General features: G+C 38.4%; 1 protein-coding gene across 1 annotated transcript in view; it reads left to right on the top strand.

Annotated features, from left to right (window-relative positions):
- Positions 1-10,416, top strand: part of PTN (pleiotrophin) — a 76,709-nt gene extending 66,293 nt beyond the window's left edge. The window contains exon 5 of the mRNA XM_082051477.1: positions 3,355-10,416. Within this exon, the coding sequence (XP_081907603.1) occupies positions 3,355-3,407 (53 nt within the window). The 3' untranslated portion in view covers positions 3,408-10,416. The remainder of the gene's footprint in view (positions 1-3,354) is intronic.
- The last annotated feature ends 2,986 nt before the right edge of the window (positions 10,417-13,402 follow it).

Genomic DNA, 13,402 nt, shown 5'->3' with positions numbered 1-13,402 from the left:
CATTTATATATAGGAGTTCAGCAGTGCCATGAGTGAATTGTTACCTTCTTCTCAACAAGTTAAAATAAATACCTGCAAATCTTGCTTTACAAAGCTTGGCTTCTCTTAAAATGTAATTACCTCCTTTTGTGCCTTATACATTAAGAGTGGCTTCAAATGGTATGTGGCTCCTGTTCAACATAATTACTTTCTTTTGCTGCTTCTACAGTAAGAATGAGGCTCCAGAATAAAGATTGTTATTTAAAGAAGGCTGCTGCCATTCCAAATTGCATAGAAAAATTCTGCTTATCAAATTAATTTGTTTACTCAGTAAGATGCTTACTGGAATTTTTGTTACTGGTCATCACAGACCCACAGAAGTGGGTCCAGTGCTAGTCTATGACCACACACCTTTTAATCCTGCAAATAACTCTTAGGCATACAACTATTCATAGGGTTATTCAGGTAATGAATGATTAGATAATCTGGTGTGTGTGCATCGACACAGTTTGCTCCTGCAGGGCTATTTGTACAATGCTGTGTGGGTGTTCTTATCTCACTGGAAATGCTCTGGGTACTGGGGGGAGTGGGATGGCTGTGCAATGCTTGGTTGCCGTGCCCTGCAGGAACTGCCAGGTATTCACGCAGAATCACAAAATGTTAGGGACTGGTATTCTGAATTTGCTGTCTGCGTGTGCCCTGGTCTAGGATTCTGGCCTCCATCTGAGCAAGAGCATGGCTAGGCAGCCTCTCACTGTGGGACAAGAGGAAAGGAGGAAAGTGTATGCTGTAAAACAGACACAAAAAATGAGGACTGTTCTGTCACCCTCATTAATATTCTGGAGCATACATAGCTCTTCGGGTACTTTTGTTTTACTGCAAGGGTACACAAGGATGGTAAAACTAAGTATTTCCTTGAGGTAAAGGAAGCCTGGTCCGGAGTGGGGAAGGCATAGAATCATAGAATCATTTTGGATGGAAAAGACCTTTAATATCATTGAGTCCAACTGTTAACCTGACACTGTCAAGTCCACCTCTAAACCATGTCACTCAGAACCTCATCTACACATCTTTTAAACACCTCCAGAGTCCTGTTGGTGGTCTGTCCATGTTCCTGCGTCTCCTTGGCTTTTAGTGAGTTTAGTTGAAGTCTGCAGAAAACACCTTTCTGCTTATGCTGAGTCTAAATAGATTTCACAGATTCCAGTGTTGGTCTTATTGACAAACTGCTGCTGTTTCTTTCACAAAAAGTAGTGTTGGAGGTGGGGCAGAGGGTGCAAGAGAGAGCACAATCAATGCAGAATCCAGGAGGGTCAGTGTTACAGAGTGAAAATTAGAGGAAGAGGGGAGTGTGGGTAAAAGAGGATAGGAGGGGAGACAGCAAATTTGTAGGAGGGAAAAAGCTTTAGCTGAAAGCAGATCGGCTATTAACTTAATGAAAAAGGACATTTTGGAATGACGGTTTGTAAATAGTGCCAGATTTTATGAATGGCACCAGACTACAATTGCGCATAAATACATGCATGCAAATACAAAGGTGGGTAAATAAAATAATAATAATAATAATAATAATAATAATAATAATAATAATAATAAATCGTGTTCATTTTCAGACTTACAAATTGCTTCTTGTTTTGAATTATTATGCCTTTAAATGTTAAGCAACGATTGTAAGGCTTTAGAGCAGATTATGTGACTAAACATGAAACAGGTATTTTATATTGCTCTGACTAAAGAATTACTGGAAAAGATTTTTATCTTGTTGAAAAAGATGAAGAAAAAAATGTTGTTTTAAAACACTAAAAAACAGGAAAAACAACCATAAAAGAAATGTGATGACCTAAATGTCCCTTCTTCTGGAGGTACACTGACCCTATCCATAGCTGAAAGATGTCAGTGCAGCTCCCTTGGCTTTAATGCAAGTAAGCCAGTTTTACCGGAGCTGATGATTGCTTGACTGACTATGGTCAGAGAAAAAAAGGAATAATACTCAGAAAAAATAATACCACACTAAGGGCCAAGTGCTTGTCTTCTCATTTATGGGGATGTTTGTTATTTAACCTGAGATTTTTTTTTTTCTCGGCTTGTTAGGTTTTTTGTTTGTTTGGGTTTTTTTTTTGTTTTGTTTTAGTTGTTTTTTTGTTTTGTTTTTCGTTTGTTATTTTTGGAGGGTGGAGACAGGCATGGGGAGGTGATGTTTTTTGAGAAGAAAGAAACAAAGACAGGATTTAAAGGAAGAAAGTGAAGCTTGGGTTAAGGCAAACGTGGGTCTGCTTGCTTGCTGTTTTGGTTCCAGGAAAGATACTTCATAGAAACTCAGTTTCCATCTCTCTGTAGTGCCTGTTGGTGTTGTGTTTTGTGGTGGGATCCACAAGGATTTATTTACATTCCCAGTGAGAACTGGTTTTTCCCTTATTACAAGGTGACATGTGATGCAAGAGTACCTAATCCTCTTAATATTTATTTTTAGGCCCCTCTGTGAATTTCCTTTACCTGTACAACACCACACTGCCTTAAACCATAGTGAAAGTTACTGCAGATGGTAGTTTAATTTATAAACTTTCACTTGTACCTGCACATCATTCCTTTATTTACCCCAAATTAATCAGAGAAGCAGAAGCTTCTTAGAGGAAGGGGGGGGTGTGGGTAAAAGAGGGTAGGAGGGGAGACAGCAAATTTGTAGGAGGGAAAAAGCTTTAGCTGAAAGCAGATCGGCTATTAACTTAATGAAAAAAGACATTTTGGAATGACAGTTTGTAAACAGTGCCTTCCCTGTCCTATCGGCACCAGCTGGCTGAACAGACTATGCTCTCATGACTTCATTTGCCTCTCAAGTTGTATGTAGGTGTTTGTCCCAGACAAAGGGCGAAGGTTTGGCGATGGAGAAGCTGAAGAAATGAGTGAGCTTTCTCACCATGCTCTGGAGTTGCTCTTGTATTCAGAGAAAGCCAAAGACTAACAATTAAATAGAAAGGAAGCGAAGGGAAGGGTATGTGTGTGGGGAGGGTGTGCAGAGATTTCTTCCAGCTCTCCACTGAGCCATGACCCGGTTTCTCCAGGAGCTGCCTGCCGTTTTCTTATTTTCAAAGCAAGTTCCTGAGACAATGCTTTGCATGCTAAACAGGGTCAGCTGCTCAGATAGGAAGGGTTCCAAACTGGACGTGCACCCCCCTTTCCACCTTCTCTAGCAACTCGATGTCTCTTTTTTTTTCCTCTTCTTTTCCTCTTGTTTTCCCTTTCCTTGTTCAGAACGAGGAATCAAAATTAGTTCTTATATGCATAGAGTAAACCAGTGGAACTTTCAGGGGCATTGAATGAAATTGATTGCAGTGACTGTTAGATGTTAATTTTTTATGGTTATTGTTATCTTGACAGAATCCAAGAAGAAGAAAAAGGAAGGCAAGAAACAAGAGAAGATGCTGGATTAAAGGAGTCAACTTGGGCAGTGTGAGAAAGGAACATCAGCAAATACGATCGGTTAACAGTTTCATTTATACCTAGGCATTTTATCCTAAAATTATTTATAGCTTAATGGTACCATAGAAGGAAACAAGCAAACACAGAAAAAAAAAAAAATCCTTTTTTAATTACTTTAGTATTTTTAATGTATAACCCTAACAACAATTTTTAGAGGCCTACAATAAAGGACTCCAAACTCATTTAGAAAATTATGTCTATTGTATATTGAACAATGTAGAGGTTTTTAAAATATTTTTTTTCTCTAGTCTTGCCATAGGTCTCAATCTGGTACTTACTCCATGCAAGCAGAACCTGAACCTGTGTGGAGCAGTGCTGAAGCCAGTGGTGCCCTGTGTGAACACAGGAGTCTGGCTGGATGCAATTATATTTAAGACTGGGACCTTACATCAGAAAAAAAAACAGGCTTGTTTCTTAAGTTTTTATTGCATCTGGATAACTGTATGAAATTATTTGTTTAAGGAAAGGATGGGGGCATTTTGTTGAGTATTTAGAGGCATAGAATATTTTTTTTTTTGGATGTGTGGTGAATGTTCATTCCAAAATGCCACCATCTCTGTGTAAAAAACAGTAGCACTCCTATCCTTGGCCATATTTTGGATGTTGGCAGTAAAAATTATGAAATGTTTCAATGGTTGGATATAGAAGAGTCTTACTTTTTCACTGTTTTCTAGCAATGATTTTTCCAAGCGGAATAATAGCAAAACTTTCCGTTTTTTTAGCATAGCTTTGCTGGTGGATGGTAGTTTCCTCTGGTTTACCTGTAAAAGCTGAAAAATACTTTATTCTATTTGTTTAGTTTCCCAGAAGGGAGAATATCCCTTTCACAAAATCTAGTTGAAATTGTTGTGATTCTGCCTGACCCAACTCCCTTTTGTATCAGTGGGAATCTTCCTGTTGATGGTTGAAAAATAGTATGTCTGGTGGGAAGAAACAGAAGAAACCTCTTTGCAAACTGCCTGAGATAGTTCCTATTTTTGACCAAAAAAGGACAATTTGTGGGACTTGAAACCAACAGGAATTTTTTTTCTCTCTGTTAGTAAAACAGAAGGGAAATATAAACCAGTACCTGTCGCTTTCTTTCATTTTTATGTAAGTAAAAGGACCTTGGAAAAGTTCAGTCAACATAAAAATAGTTCCATGGTTTTAATTTTTTTAAATTGTCTGCATGGAAAAAAAAATTATAACAAACTGATTTTCAGTTTAATTTAACCTGTTTTAAATTATAAGTTCTGGGAAAAATCACAAAGTAGAAAAAAGATCTGACAAAGGGCTGGTCTGTCCACAGGTAAAGGGTCGTTTAACAAACTAAACAACCATCAGACCAGGCTTTTTAGAGGAAACATAAGGGACTTCAGTGCCCAAATTAGTTTCAAAATCATTGCTTTTAAATTCTAAATCTTACAGTTCACCAGCTGGAAATAAGCTTTATTGTTTGTGTAGGCTGCAGGCTTGCCTGCTGGTCAGGAGGAATAGTCTCCCTTCTACTCCTGTGGCTACCCACTGACTTTAGCCAAGCTGCAGTGGGGTGTGTTCATCTGAGTAAATCACACCACTCGTTTGGAATTAGCTTGTAGACAAGCAGAGAGTCTTTTTCCAAACTAACGTATCACTCCCCTTTTCTATGCAAAAAAACAAAAAAAAAAATATAACCACTGCAGAGCTCACCCTCTTTTTTCTCCCATGGAGGGTGTGGCTGATTTGAACTCACAGCGAGGCAAGTCCTTCTGTAGACATTCCCAAACCCTTCTGAAGCCAGCTAGCCATGGCTGCACATAGCTTATGATAGATTAGCCATACAAGTATTTCCCAGACTCCTTGGGTGTGTTTTGCAGTCTGTGTTGATGTTCTTGTTATTTTGACTACGCTATTAGACATACCTAAACCAGTGGTATAGTAAAAAATGTCCCCATCATGCGGTGGACATGCAATGACCAAATCCAAAATATAATATAAAGGTTCACATTTGGGTGGTTCTGGGTGCTATTTGGTTTGTTCATGGTCTAATCAGGTCTGCCAGTGTTTGTGCCTCAGACTTAAACTAATGGATTGGTAGGTCTGATTGAAATCAAAGGGAGAAAGAAGCTTTTTCACTCACCAAAGGTTTGTCTGTCTAAATGCTGCATCAGTTCACTTAAAGTGGTTCAACTTTGAGTGGAAACACTGTTGCACCATGGTCTTACACTGAGTAATCTAGTCCATATTACATAGGGAGCTGGCAGGAGTTGGGAATGATGCTGAGACCAACAGCTTGACTATCCTTTAGCAAGCCTTAGACGTGACTTCCAATATCCACCTCTGTGAGTAAGAAGAAAATACAAATTCCCCTGTGTTTCCTCTGACACCTTATGGCCCTCATGATTAATTGCCAATCTGTCTTGGTAAAAGAACATTCCTAACAGTTTCTGAAGGAGGCCCGGTCAAGTTCCCATTCGTGCGATAGTGGTGTAGGGCCTCCATGGAGAGAGTTTACAGAAAACAAAGAAACAAAAAAGAAAATGCCACGTTAGGACCAGAAGAAAGTGCAGCAGTCCTGGTAGCAAAGGGTGTGAAATAGGAGAATGCTTCCTTTGTACTACTCAGCCACATATATTTGGATCTGTACTGACATCTTATTGTTGACAGTAATTGGAGTTGTGTATGCCATAGTTTGTAAACAATGAAGAAAATTTCCAAGAAACCAGCAGAAACCATTCTGTGGAAACTGGCTATGAAGGAGATGGTAAAAGTAATCCATGGCAGAACACAGAGGAAAGTTGAATGGAATAGGTCAGTCAGGTCAGCTCTGAAAGGAGGTACCTGGTACCTAATAGGGGCAGTTGTTTCACTAGTGATATTATCAAGAAAACAAGTGGCAAGATTCTGAACAAACCTTCTTCTCAGCCCATCTTGCTCAGTTTCCACCTGAGTAATTCTGAAATTTCTCCCTACTTGCTTTCTAATCTTTTACCCTCCCTTCTTTGGGAGGCAAGCTTGTCTGACAGTGCTGTGGGGGCAGCTACTTCAGATGAAATATGTGTTTTTTCTTCTTGGTGCTATCCTCTTACAATGGAAAATGACTTAGCATCGATGTGTTGCTTAGCTAGTTAAATGACTGAAGCTTGTTTCATTAATGTCCCTCTCAAGAAGCAGTTTCTATCTTCATTTGCTACAACTGTAATATGGTATGGGGAGATGACAGAAATCCCTAAATAACATCTTTTTGCTGAAGACTCAGATCTCTTAGAAAAGAGAGGGGTGAGTTTCTGAACAGCAGCTAAGGATGAATACGCATCCAGACTCTGGGCCCCAACAGCTTTAAACTTAGAGGAATTTGGGTATAGCTCCTTTCCTTTCCTCTGCATAGGCTCACCCATGTTTCTAAGCAATTAGACCTGTCTATATTTTGATTCAAAACAATATTTGAGAACTGGGGCATTTTCTGACTTTGACATGTCTCCTGACAGAAGTGCCCATATTGAAAAAGAATCATTGCTTGTCAGCCTGGCCTATTTAACAGTCTATTAAGTACAGCAAAAACACAGGGCAAGGCTCCAGGAAGGGAAAACATTTCTTGTACATGCAGGTAGACAGTAAGTTGTAACTTACTGATTATCATCTTCTAATTCCATAATCACATTCTGGACTATACTGTTTTTCAAAGGAGAAAAATAATGAGAAATGGAAGAAGAACAATAATTATAAAACATATCAACAGACTGTGTTGGAGACTTTATAAAGAAGAGACAGATATGAAGTCAGGAACACTTTATACAAACATCTTTTGCATGCTTCTTGAGTAGGGAAGGCAGGATTACTGGTTGGCACATTTGTTTTCAGTCTTTCCTTGATTTGTGCCTTAATGAAAACTAATCAAATGTAGAATGTTACTAAAAATACGGAGAAGTAGAATTCCACTCCGACCTCAAAAGAACGTGTCCAACAGGATGCAATGTCAAAATGAGACAATAGCATGTCTGTCTTTTCTGGTTTAGGAGTACAAGTTATGATGATGTTGATAGGAGAAAACATAACTTTTCTATATCTTTGGTGTACATCCTCCACCACTTGGCATGTGACAATGGAGAATTCAAGTAAAACAACAGAGCATTAGGATGAACTAAGGGGAAGTGAATGGAGACTGTTTATGGAAACAAGCCTATGAAACCCCCAAAACTAACCATGCTGTTAGCAGGTAGCACCTGAAGATAAACGTTGGATAAACATTGTATGGCATTCCCATTTGTTTAATGGACTCCATTAACATATGACCTTTATTTGAGTTTCCTTAGTCTAATGTCAATGATGAGGGTGGGACAAAAGCCAACCTGACTTTGCCTCAGTCTAAGAAGTTCAACAACATTAACAATGTAAAACTGCTACTTTTCTAAAGCAAAATATTAGTGAGGTACACTATTTTGACATGAGACAATAGTCTTTCACATCTCCAGGTTCTTATAGGATGGGGAAGCAGGATGTCAACGGGGGTAGGTATCTTGCATTCAGTCTTTTTAAACTCTCTAGGACAGCATCTTCTGTGAACTTCTGACTGTGTTCTCTCCTTTGTGGGCACAGTTTATACCAGTTGTCTGTCTTTCCCCACTCATCTCTAATTTTTCTAGTATTTGTAGGTTTTCTGTCAATTCTGCAAAGGCACTCTACCTCTCAGCCAAACTTCTGTGGATATTGTTGATCCTTCTTCATGCTTGAGCCTGTGTTCTCCATTTCTTACTGGATTGTTGCAAAACAGCCCCAGCAAGCCCCTGCCATCAGGTACCTCTCATTGTATCCTTCTAAGATTAAAAGACACAAAAGCAAATTGTTAATCAGAAGATGATAATGAACAAGGAAATATGAGCATGAGCTAAGAGATTTCCTGCAGTAATTGGGAGGGTGACCTGCAGATAAAATCTTTGTTGTAGCTCAACTTGGGCAAAAATTCCTAGGGAACAGAAATGCATCATATTTGATCAAAAATTAGACACTATGATGAAAGAGTGTCTACTCTTAATTAGAAAAAACACCTTATCTAGATAAACAGCAGCAAGAAGCTGCATTCTTTCCTGTCGTGTCCTCTTTTACCATCACATTAAAGGGAAAAGACATGGCACATAGAGCTTCAGGGATAGTGGAAAACTTGCCTGAGCAAAGCAGAGTGCAAAGAGAGCCACTTCTACCCTGTGGGTGTTTGTGTTTGGAGAAGGTCTAGGCAGTCTTGTTTCTAGCAGCAGAAAACTGTGTGCTTTTGGACCAAAACTAAAAAATGCTGGAGTCTAATCATTTTCCTAATGTTCCCTTTCTGCTCCTCTTCAAAAAAGGCTGTCTGCCTTGTGCCTCATCACTCTGACCTGAGTGGGAATTAGATATTTCCTGGAAAACATGAGAATTCAACTATTATCAGCAATCACCATCTCATTGGTGGGGCTGTGCATTCCTTTTGCCCTTTCTGCAGTTTGCCATTTAAATGTGTAGTGTCTTGGTGTACTAGAAACTCAGTAGGTGTCTCTTAACCTTTAAATCGCTTGGCTTTGAGTGAGTTGCCTGTGAAAAAAACTGTACTTACAGTTCTTATTCCTTTCTTTAAACAAAAAAATCCCACAATGACAAAACTCACAGCAAAACTGAGAGCATGTGTCCAGTGTATGAATTCACTGATGAGATAAAACAGAGGCTCCCAAGTATTCCAATTTCAGAAGGTCATTCAAAGTTAAGGACTGCAGAAAAGCTTTATCCCTGAATTCTGTAATATAAATGTAGGAAAATGGATAGCATCTACAGGGCTGTCTTACCCATACCCAATTTCATTCAGTTAATTACAGTGTTTGAATTCCCTCACCCTAATCTACCTGGCAATAAGACAATATTTAACTTTTCTCATTAGGTCATTCATTACACTTCCCATATTATAGTTATATAGTTCATCTAGATTTTGACAGCTGAAGGGAATGGCTCTGATAATCCAGTGTATGCTGTGGTTGCTGAGGGAACCTGAAGCAGATGCAGGCTAGTGCTGCTGCTGTTTGGAGCTAGAAACCACCTAATGAGTACATTGGCATCAGACACTGCAGCTCTCTAAATACACATGCATACATACTGCACATATATACATATGTCCATATATGGGGAAGCAAAATATAAAAAAGTGCATCTGAATTCAAAATGTGTCTCATAACTAGTGCTGCCATGTTTTCAAGATAAGGTAGTGAAAGAGTTTCTTGTCCTATGTTGTTATTTACATGAGGATAAAACTGTAGTATAAAGTATGAACAGCTAGGTTTCTTTCCATTCCTCAGCATATCAGTTTAGGGATAGCTGTGTCCAAGGAAAATGGAAAACACATGCCAATGAAATGGCCAATAAAACTTAGTATCAGAGTGATGTTCTCTTCTGTCACACCAAGTATGTGGAAGGACTTTGTTCAAAGCTTCAAAGTGGATGAACTGCTTCAATTAGGTGTGAGCATAGAAATCCTGGCAGAAAAAAGCTTTTTTGCTGCCAATAGAAAAAATAAGGAAAAATGGGAAAAAATATGAAGAAAAAAAAAAAAAGGTAAAACAGAAATCATCTTGATATTTGTAGTTTGGGTGTTAAACAGAAAGAAGAAATTAAAGTCAAAATAACAAATTAAAGCCTGAATATTGTGTTCAATGGATTTCTGATTCTGTATATATCTATTAAACCATTGCTATATGATATCTTCTCATGGGTTACTCTCTTTTTCCTGTTCCTTTTTTTTTCAGTTTGTATATTGATTTTGTAAGCTAGCAGTGTGTTACCTTTTTGATTTTTTTTAAAACTTGTATGAAAGCCATATATCCATATTGTAGAATGAAAGCATTAATCCTGTAACCTCCCTTAATGTTTCCCTTAGTTCTGTGGGATTGTGGGAGACTCTAGCAAATGTATATGTTTACCAATTGTATCAACATAATTTACTTGCTCTTAGTGGCGATAAAGAATTAAATAAACTAATACACAGAAGTGTGGTGTTCTCATTTGGTTGTGAAAACTGTAGAGGCCTTCTGAAGTTTCTGAAATTAATTCCAAGTATACTTAGTGTTTTTCCTTTATTGTACTAATTTCCCATCAGCTATAGGTGTTGCTTGTCACCTGTAGTGACAGTGCCAGTCTGTAGAAAGAAATCTGCCAGAAAACTATTCTAGCAGGCAACAGTTCTTTGGTTTGTGCATACTGAAGTCTGTCTGCCTTAATTCCTGACATTTAGCAGTTCTGTAAAGCAGTTTGTTTCAGTACACAGTTATTTCAACCTGTATAATATTGACACAGAAGATGGGTTACAGATGAGGAGTTTGATTTTTTTGTTTAAATTACTCTGACAGCTAAACAGTGGGAAAACTTTATCCCCAGCCCTGTCATGCTCAGCTGTTCTACTTTAACAGTGACTTTAATGAGTGTGTGCATTCCATGAGAGATGATTAAGTCTCAAGAGTAGAGCAAAGAAGTTAAATTACATTAATGGAGTAAATAGAATTATGCAGAAATTCAGGTAATGCTTATCGTATGTTAATTTCTTCTCTTTTTTTTTTTTTTGTTCTTTCGCTATCCTTTTCTCCTAAATCAACTTTCTTTTCCAAATACTTTTCCTGGTTTTGTTTCTGTGTCCAACTGTTAGTTAAAATGTCAGAGTAATTAATTACTCCATACAAGCCATTCCATCACTCACTGCCAAAAGAAGGAGATGCTTCACACTGTTTACAAGACTGGGAGATTTATACAGGCTCCTGAAACTGTTTGGAAGAAAGTGAAGTATTATAAGATATGAAAACTGACAGTGTATTCTTCAAGCCACTAATGAACCCAGTAACCTAAATCCTACCATTGGAAAGGAGACTGAGTACTCACTATTCCTTAATTACAAAATAAAAATTCATTTTTAATATGCTACTTGGCAATTAGTTACGTTTTTAGGTTATTGAGTAATGAGTTTTAAGATGTTATTGTTCTTCTGTGGGAGCTCTCTGATCTCATCAGTAAGCCTGGAGTGCTTGAGAATTGTCTCAAGTCATGCTTAGCTTCCCAAAGCTCCATCATGCAGGGAACACAGGTCTCTATTTTCTCCTGTCCATCCCATCGCTGTCCCCAAATGCTGACTAAGCGATAGACAGGCCTAGCAAAGAGCTTTTAGATCAGCTGTTTTCTGGTGGGTTACCTTCATAAAATAGGGTCTTAGAAGGCCATCTCTGTCTTCATGCAGCCTCTTTTTGTTATACATGGAGTATATTAATGGAGAGGTCTTTGTGTGGAAGAGACCCAAGTTCTCCTACCACTCTGTGCTCCCGTCTTCTGGGAGTAGTGGTTCATTAAGTGGGTCTATGGATGCTAGGAGGACCACCATCAGTGAGTGAGATGTTCCCTCAAAACTAACCACTAGCATCATGAAGGCCACTTTGAGAATTGTAAGAGCCTGGAGCTCAACCTATGCACTACTACAACTGAAGTTAAAAAACTGTTTGTGCTTCATCATCCATCTGGCCTTGCACAGGTAGAATTGTAATTAATACTCAAATGCATGATAGTCATACGTGCACACACACACAGATACACTCACCTTTGCCTTTCAGGTGACAGAGCAATGTCTAATTTTCACTGAGAAGAGAGAATTTGCACAGTCAACTGTTCGTGTTCAAGATGAAGCATTCTCACAAAGTACTAATACAACTCTTTGTCCATTGTCATCTTTTATGGTGATGTGGGAAGTCACCTACAGAGATTCTCCCTCTGTTTATCTCAGTTAGCCTGTGCTGATCATCTCTAGAGAAACCCAAATGGAAGAAAAAAACCTGTATTCTTATAGTAAAACACAAGTCTGTTATAAAATCTTCACTGTTTACTGAGAGCATATATTAAGAAAGATCATTACATTTGTGAGATTTGACATTAAATATAAGCACACATGCACACACACAAATGTATGTACACACACAGACTGACTTTTACAGAAAGTATTTCCATCCCTTCCAGGCACCCTGTATTACAGAAGGCTCCACTGCTACATAATCACTTTGAAATTATTGTCTCCATTGGCAAAGAATATGTTTTATTTGTATTTATTTAGTCTCTGTTTTCTTAGTTACACTGTAATCCTTTTAATTTGCTGCTTCCCTCTATTTCTATCCCAGGAGCAAAAGATAAGAGCTTGGATCTGTAAAGGTCAGTAACTGGTTTTTGTCCTGTTCAGTAGATAAAACCTGCCAAGACCAGAACGCAAGAAAGCATCCTTCTTAAATATATATGTAGATGTAAAATGATAAATGTTTTCAGTTAATTGACAGATACTTAGCAGTGGCTAAGTGTTTGTTACTGGAGGTTCTGGAGGAAGAGTAAAAGAAAAATGTAGTATGCTGGGGATAAAGGGAAGGAAAAGAGTTTTCCATAACAATGATAATTAACTTGCATACTATTGCACCTTGAAATGTGGGCTGTTGTTTTGGTTTTTACCCTGATATACATCTTGAAAAATCCTACTGTTCATAATAAAAGAGTTCTGCACCCAAGTAATTATATATATATGTATATGTATTTTTTCTGTATGAAAAGCCTTAGCTTTTTTATTACACTAATCCTTGTATTTTTATTATCCACTATAGATGTTCATGGAACCTAGCTACTCAGCCTCAGCTGAGTACAGCTGGTGTCACTCCAGGGTGCACAGTGGGCCTCAGTCTGACGAAGGTGCTGCCTGGGGATGTGCTTGATGCAAAGAGAATCTCCAACTGCAAGAATGGACTGACTTCCACTTTCTCGTCAAAGCATTTATGGTGGAGGTAGTGGCCAAATAGATGTCACAGAGGGCATTGTTATCCCTATGGGCTTTTCTCCCTCTCTTTTCATTTCTTCCTTGCTTTCTTTCTTCCTTCCACTCTCTGTTTGGTCTTAGGTCTCATACTGCTGACCCAGAACTTGGGGAGTGAATGATTACCTGGGAAGGGACATGTCCATGATGTCT

The sequence above is a fragment of the Streptopelia decaocto genome (assembly GCF_964273445.1).
Source record: "Streptopelia decaocto genome assembly, chromosome: 1".
Lineage (NCBI taxonomy): Eukaryota > Metazoa > Chordata > Aves > Columbiformes > Columbidae > Streptopelia > Streptopelia decaocto.
The sequence above is the reverse complement of the archived record's forward strand: the minus strand, read 5'-3'. Positions and strand labels throughout refer to the sequence as shown.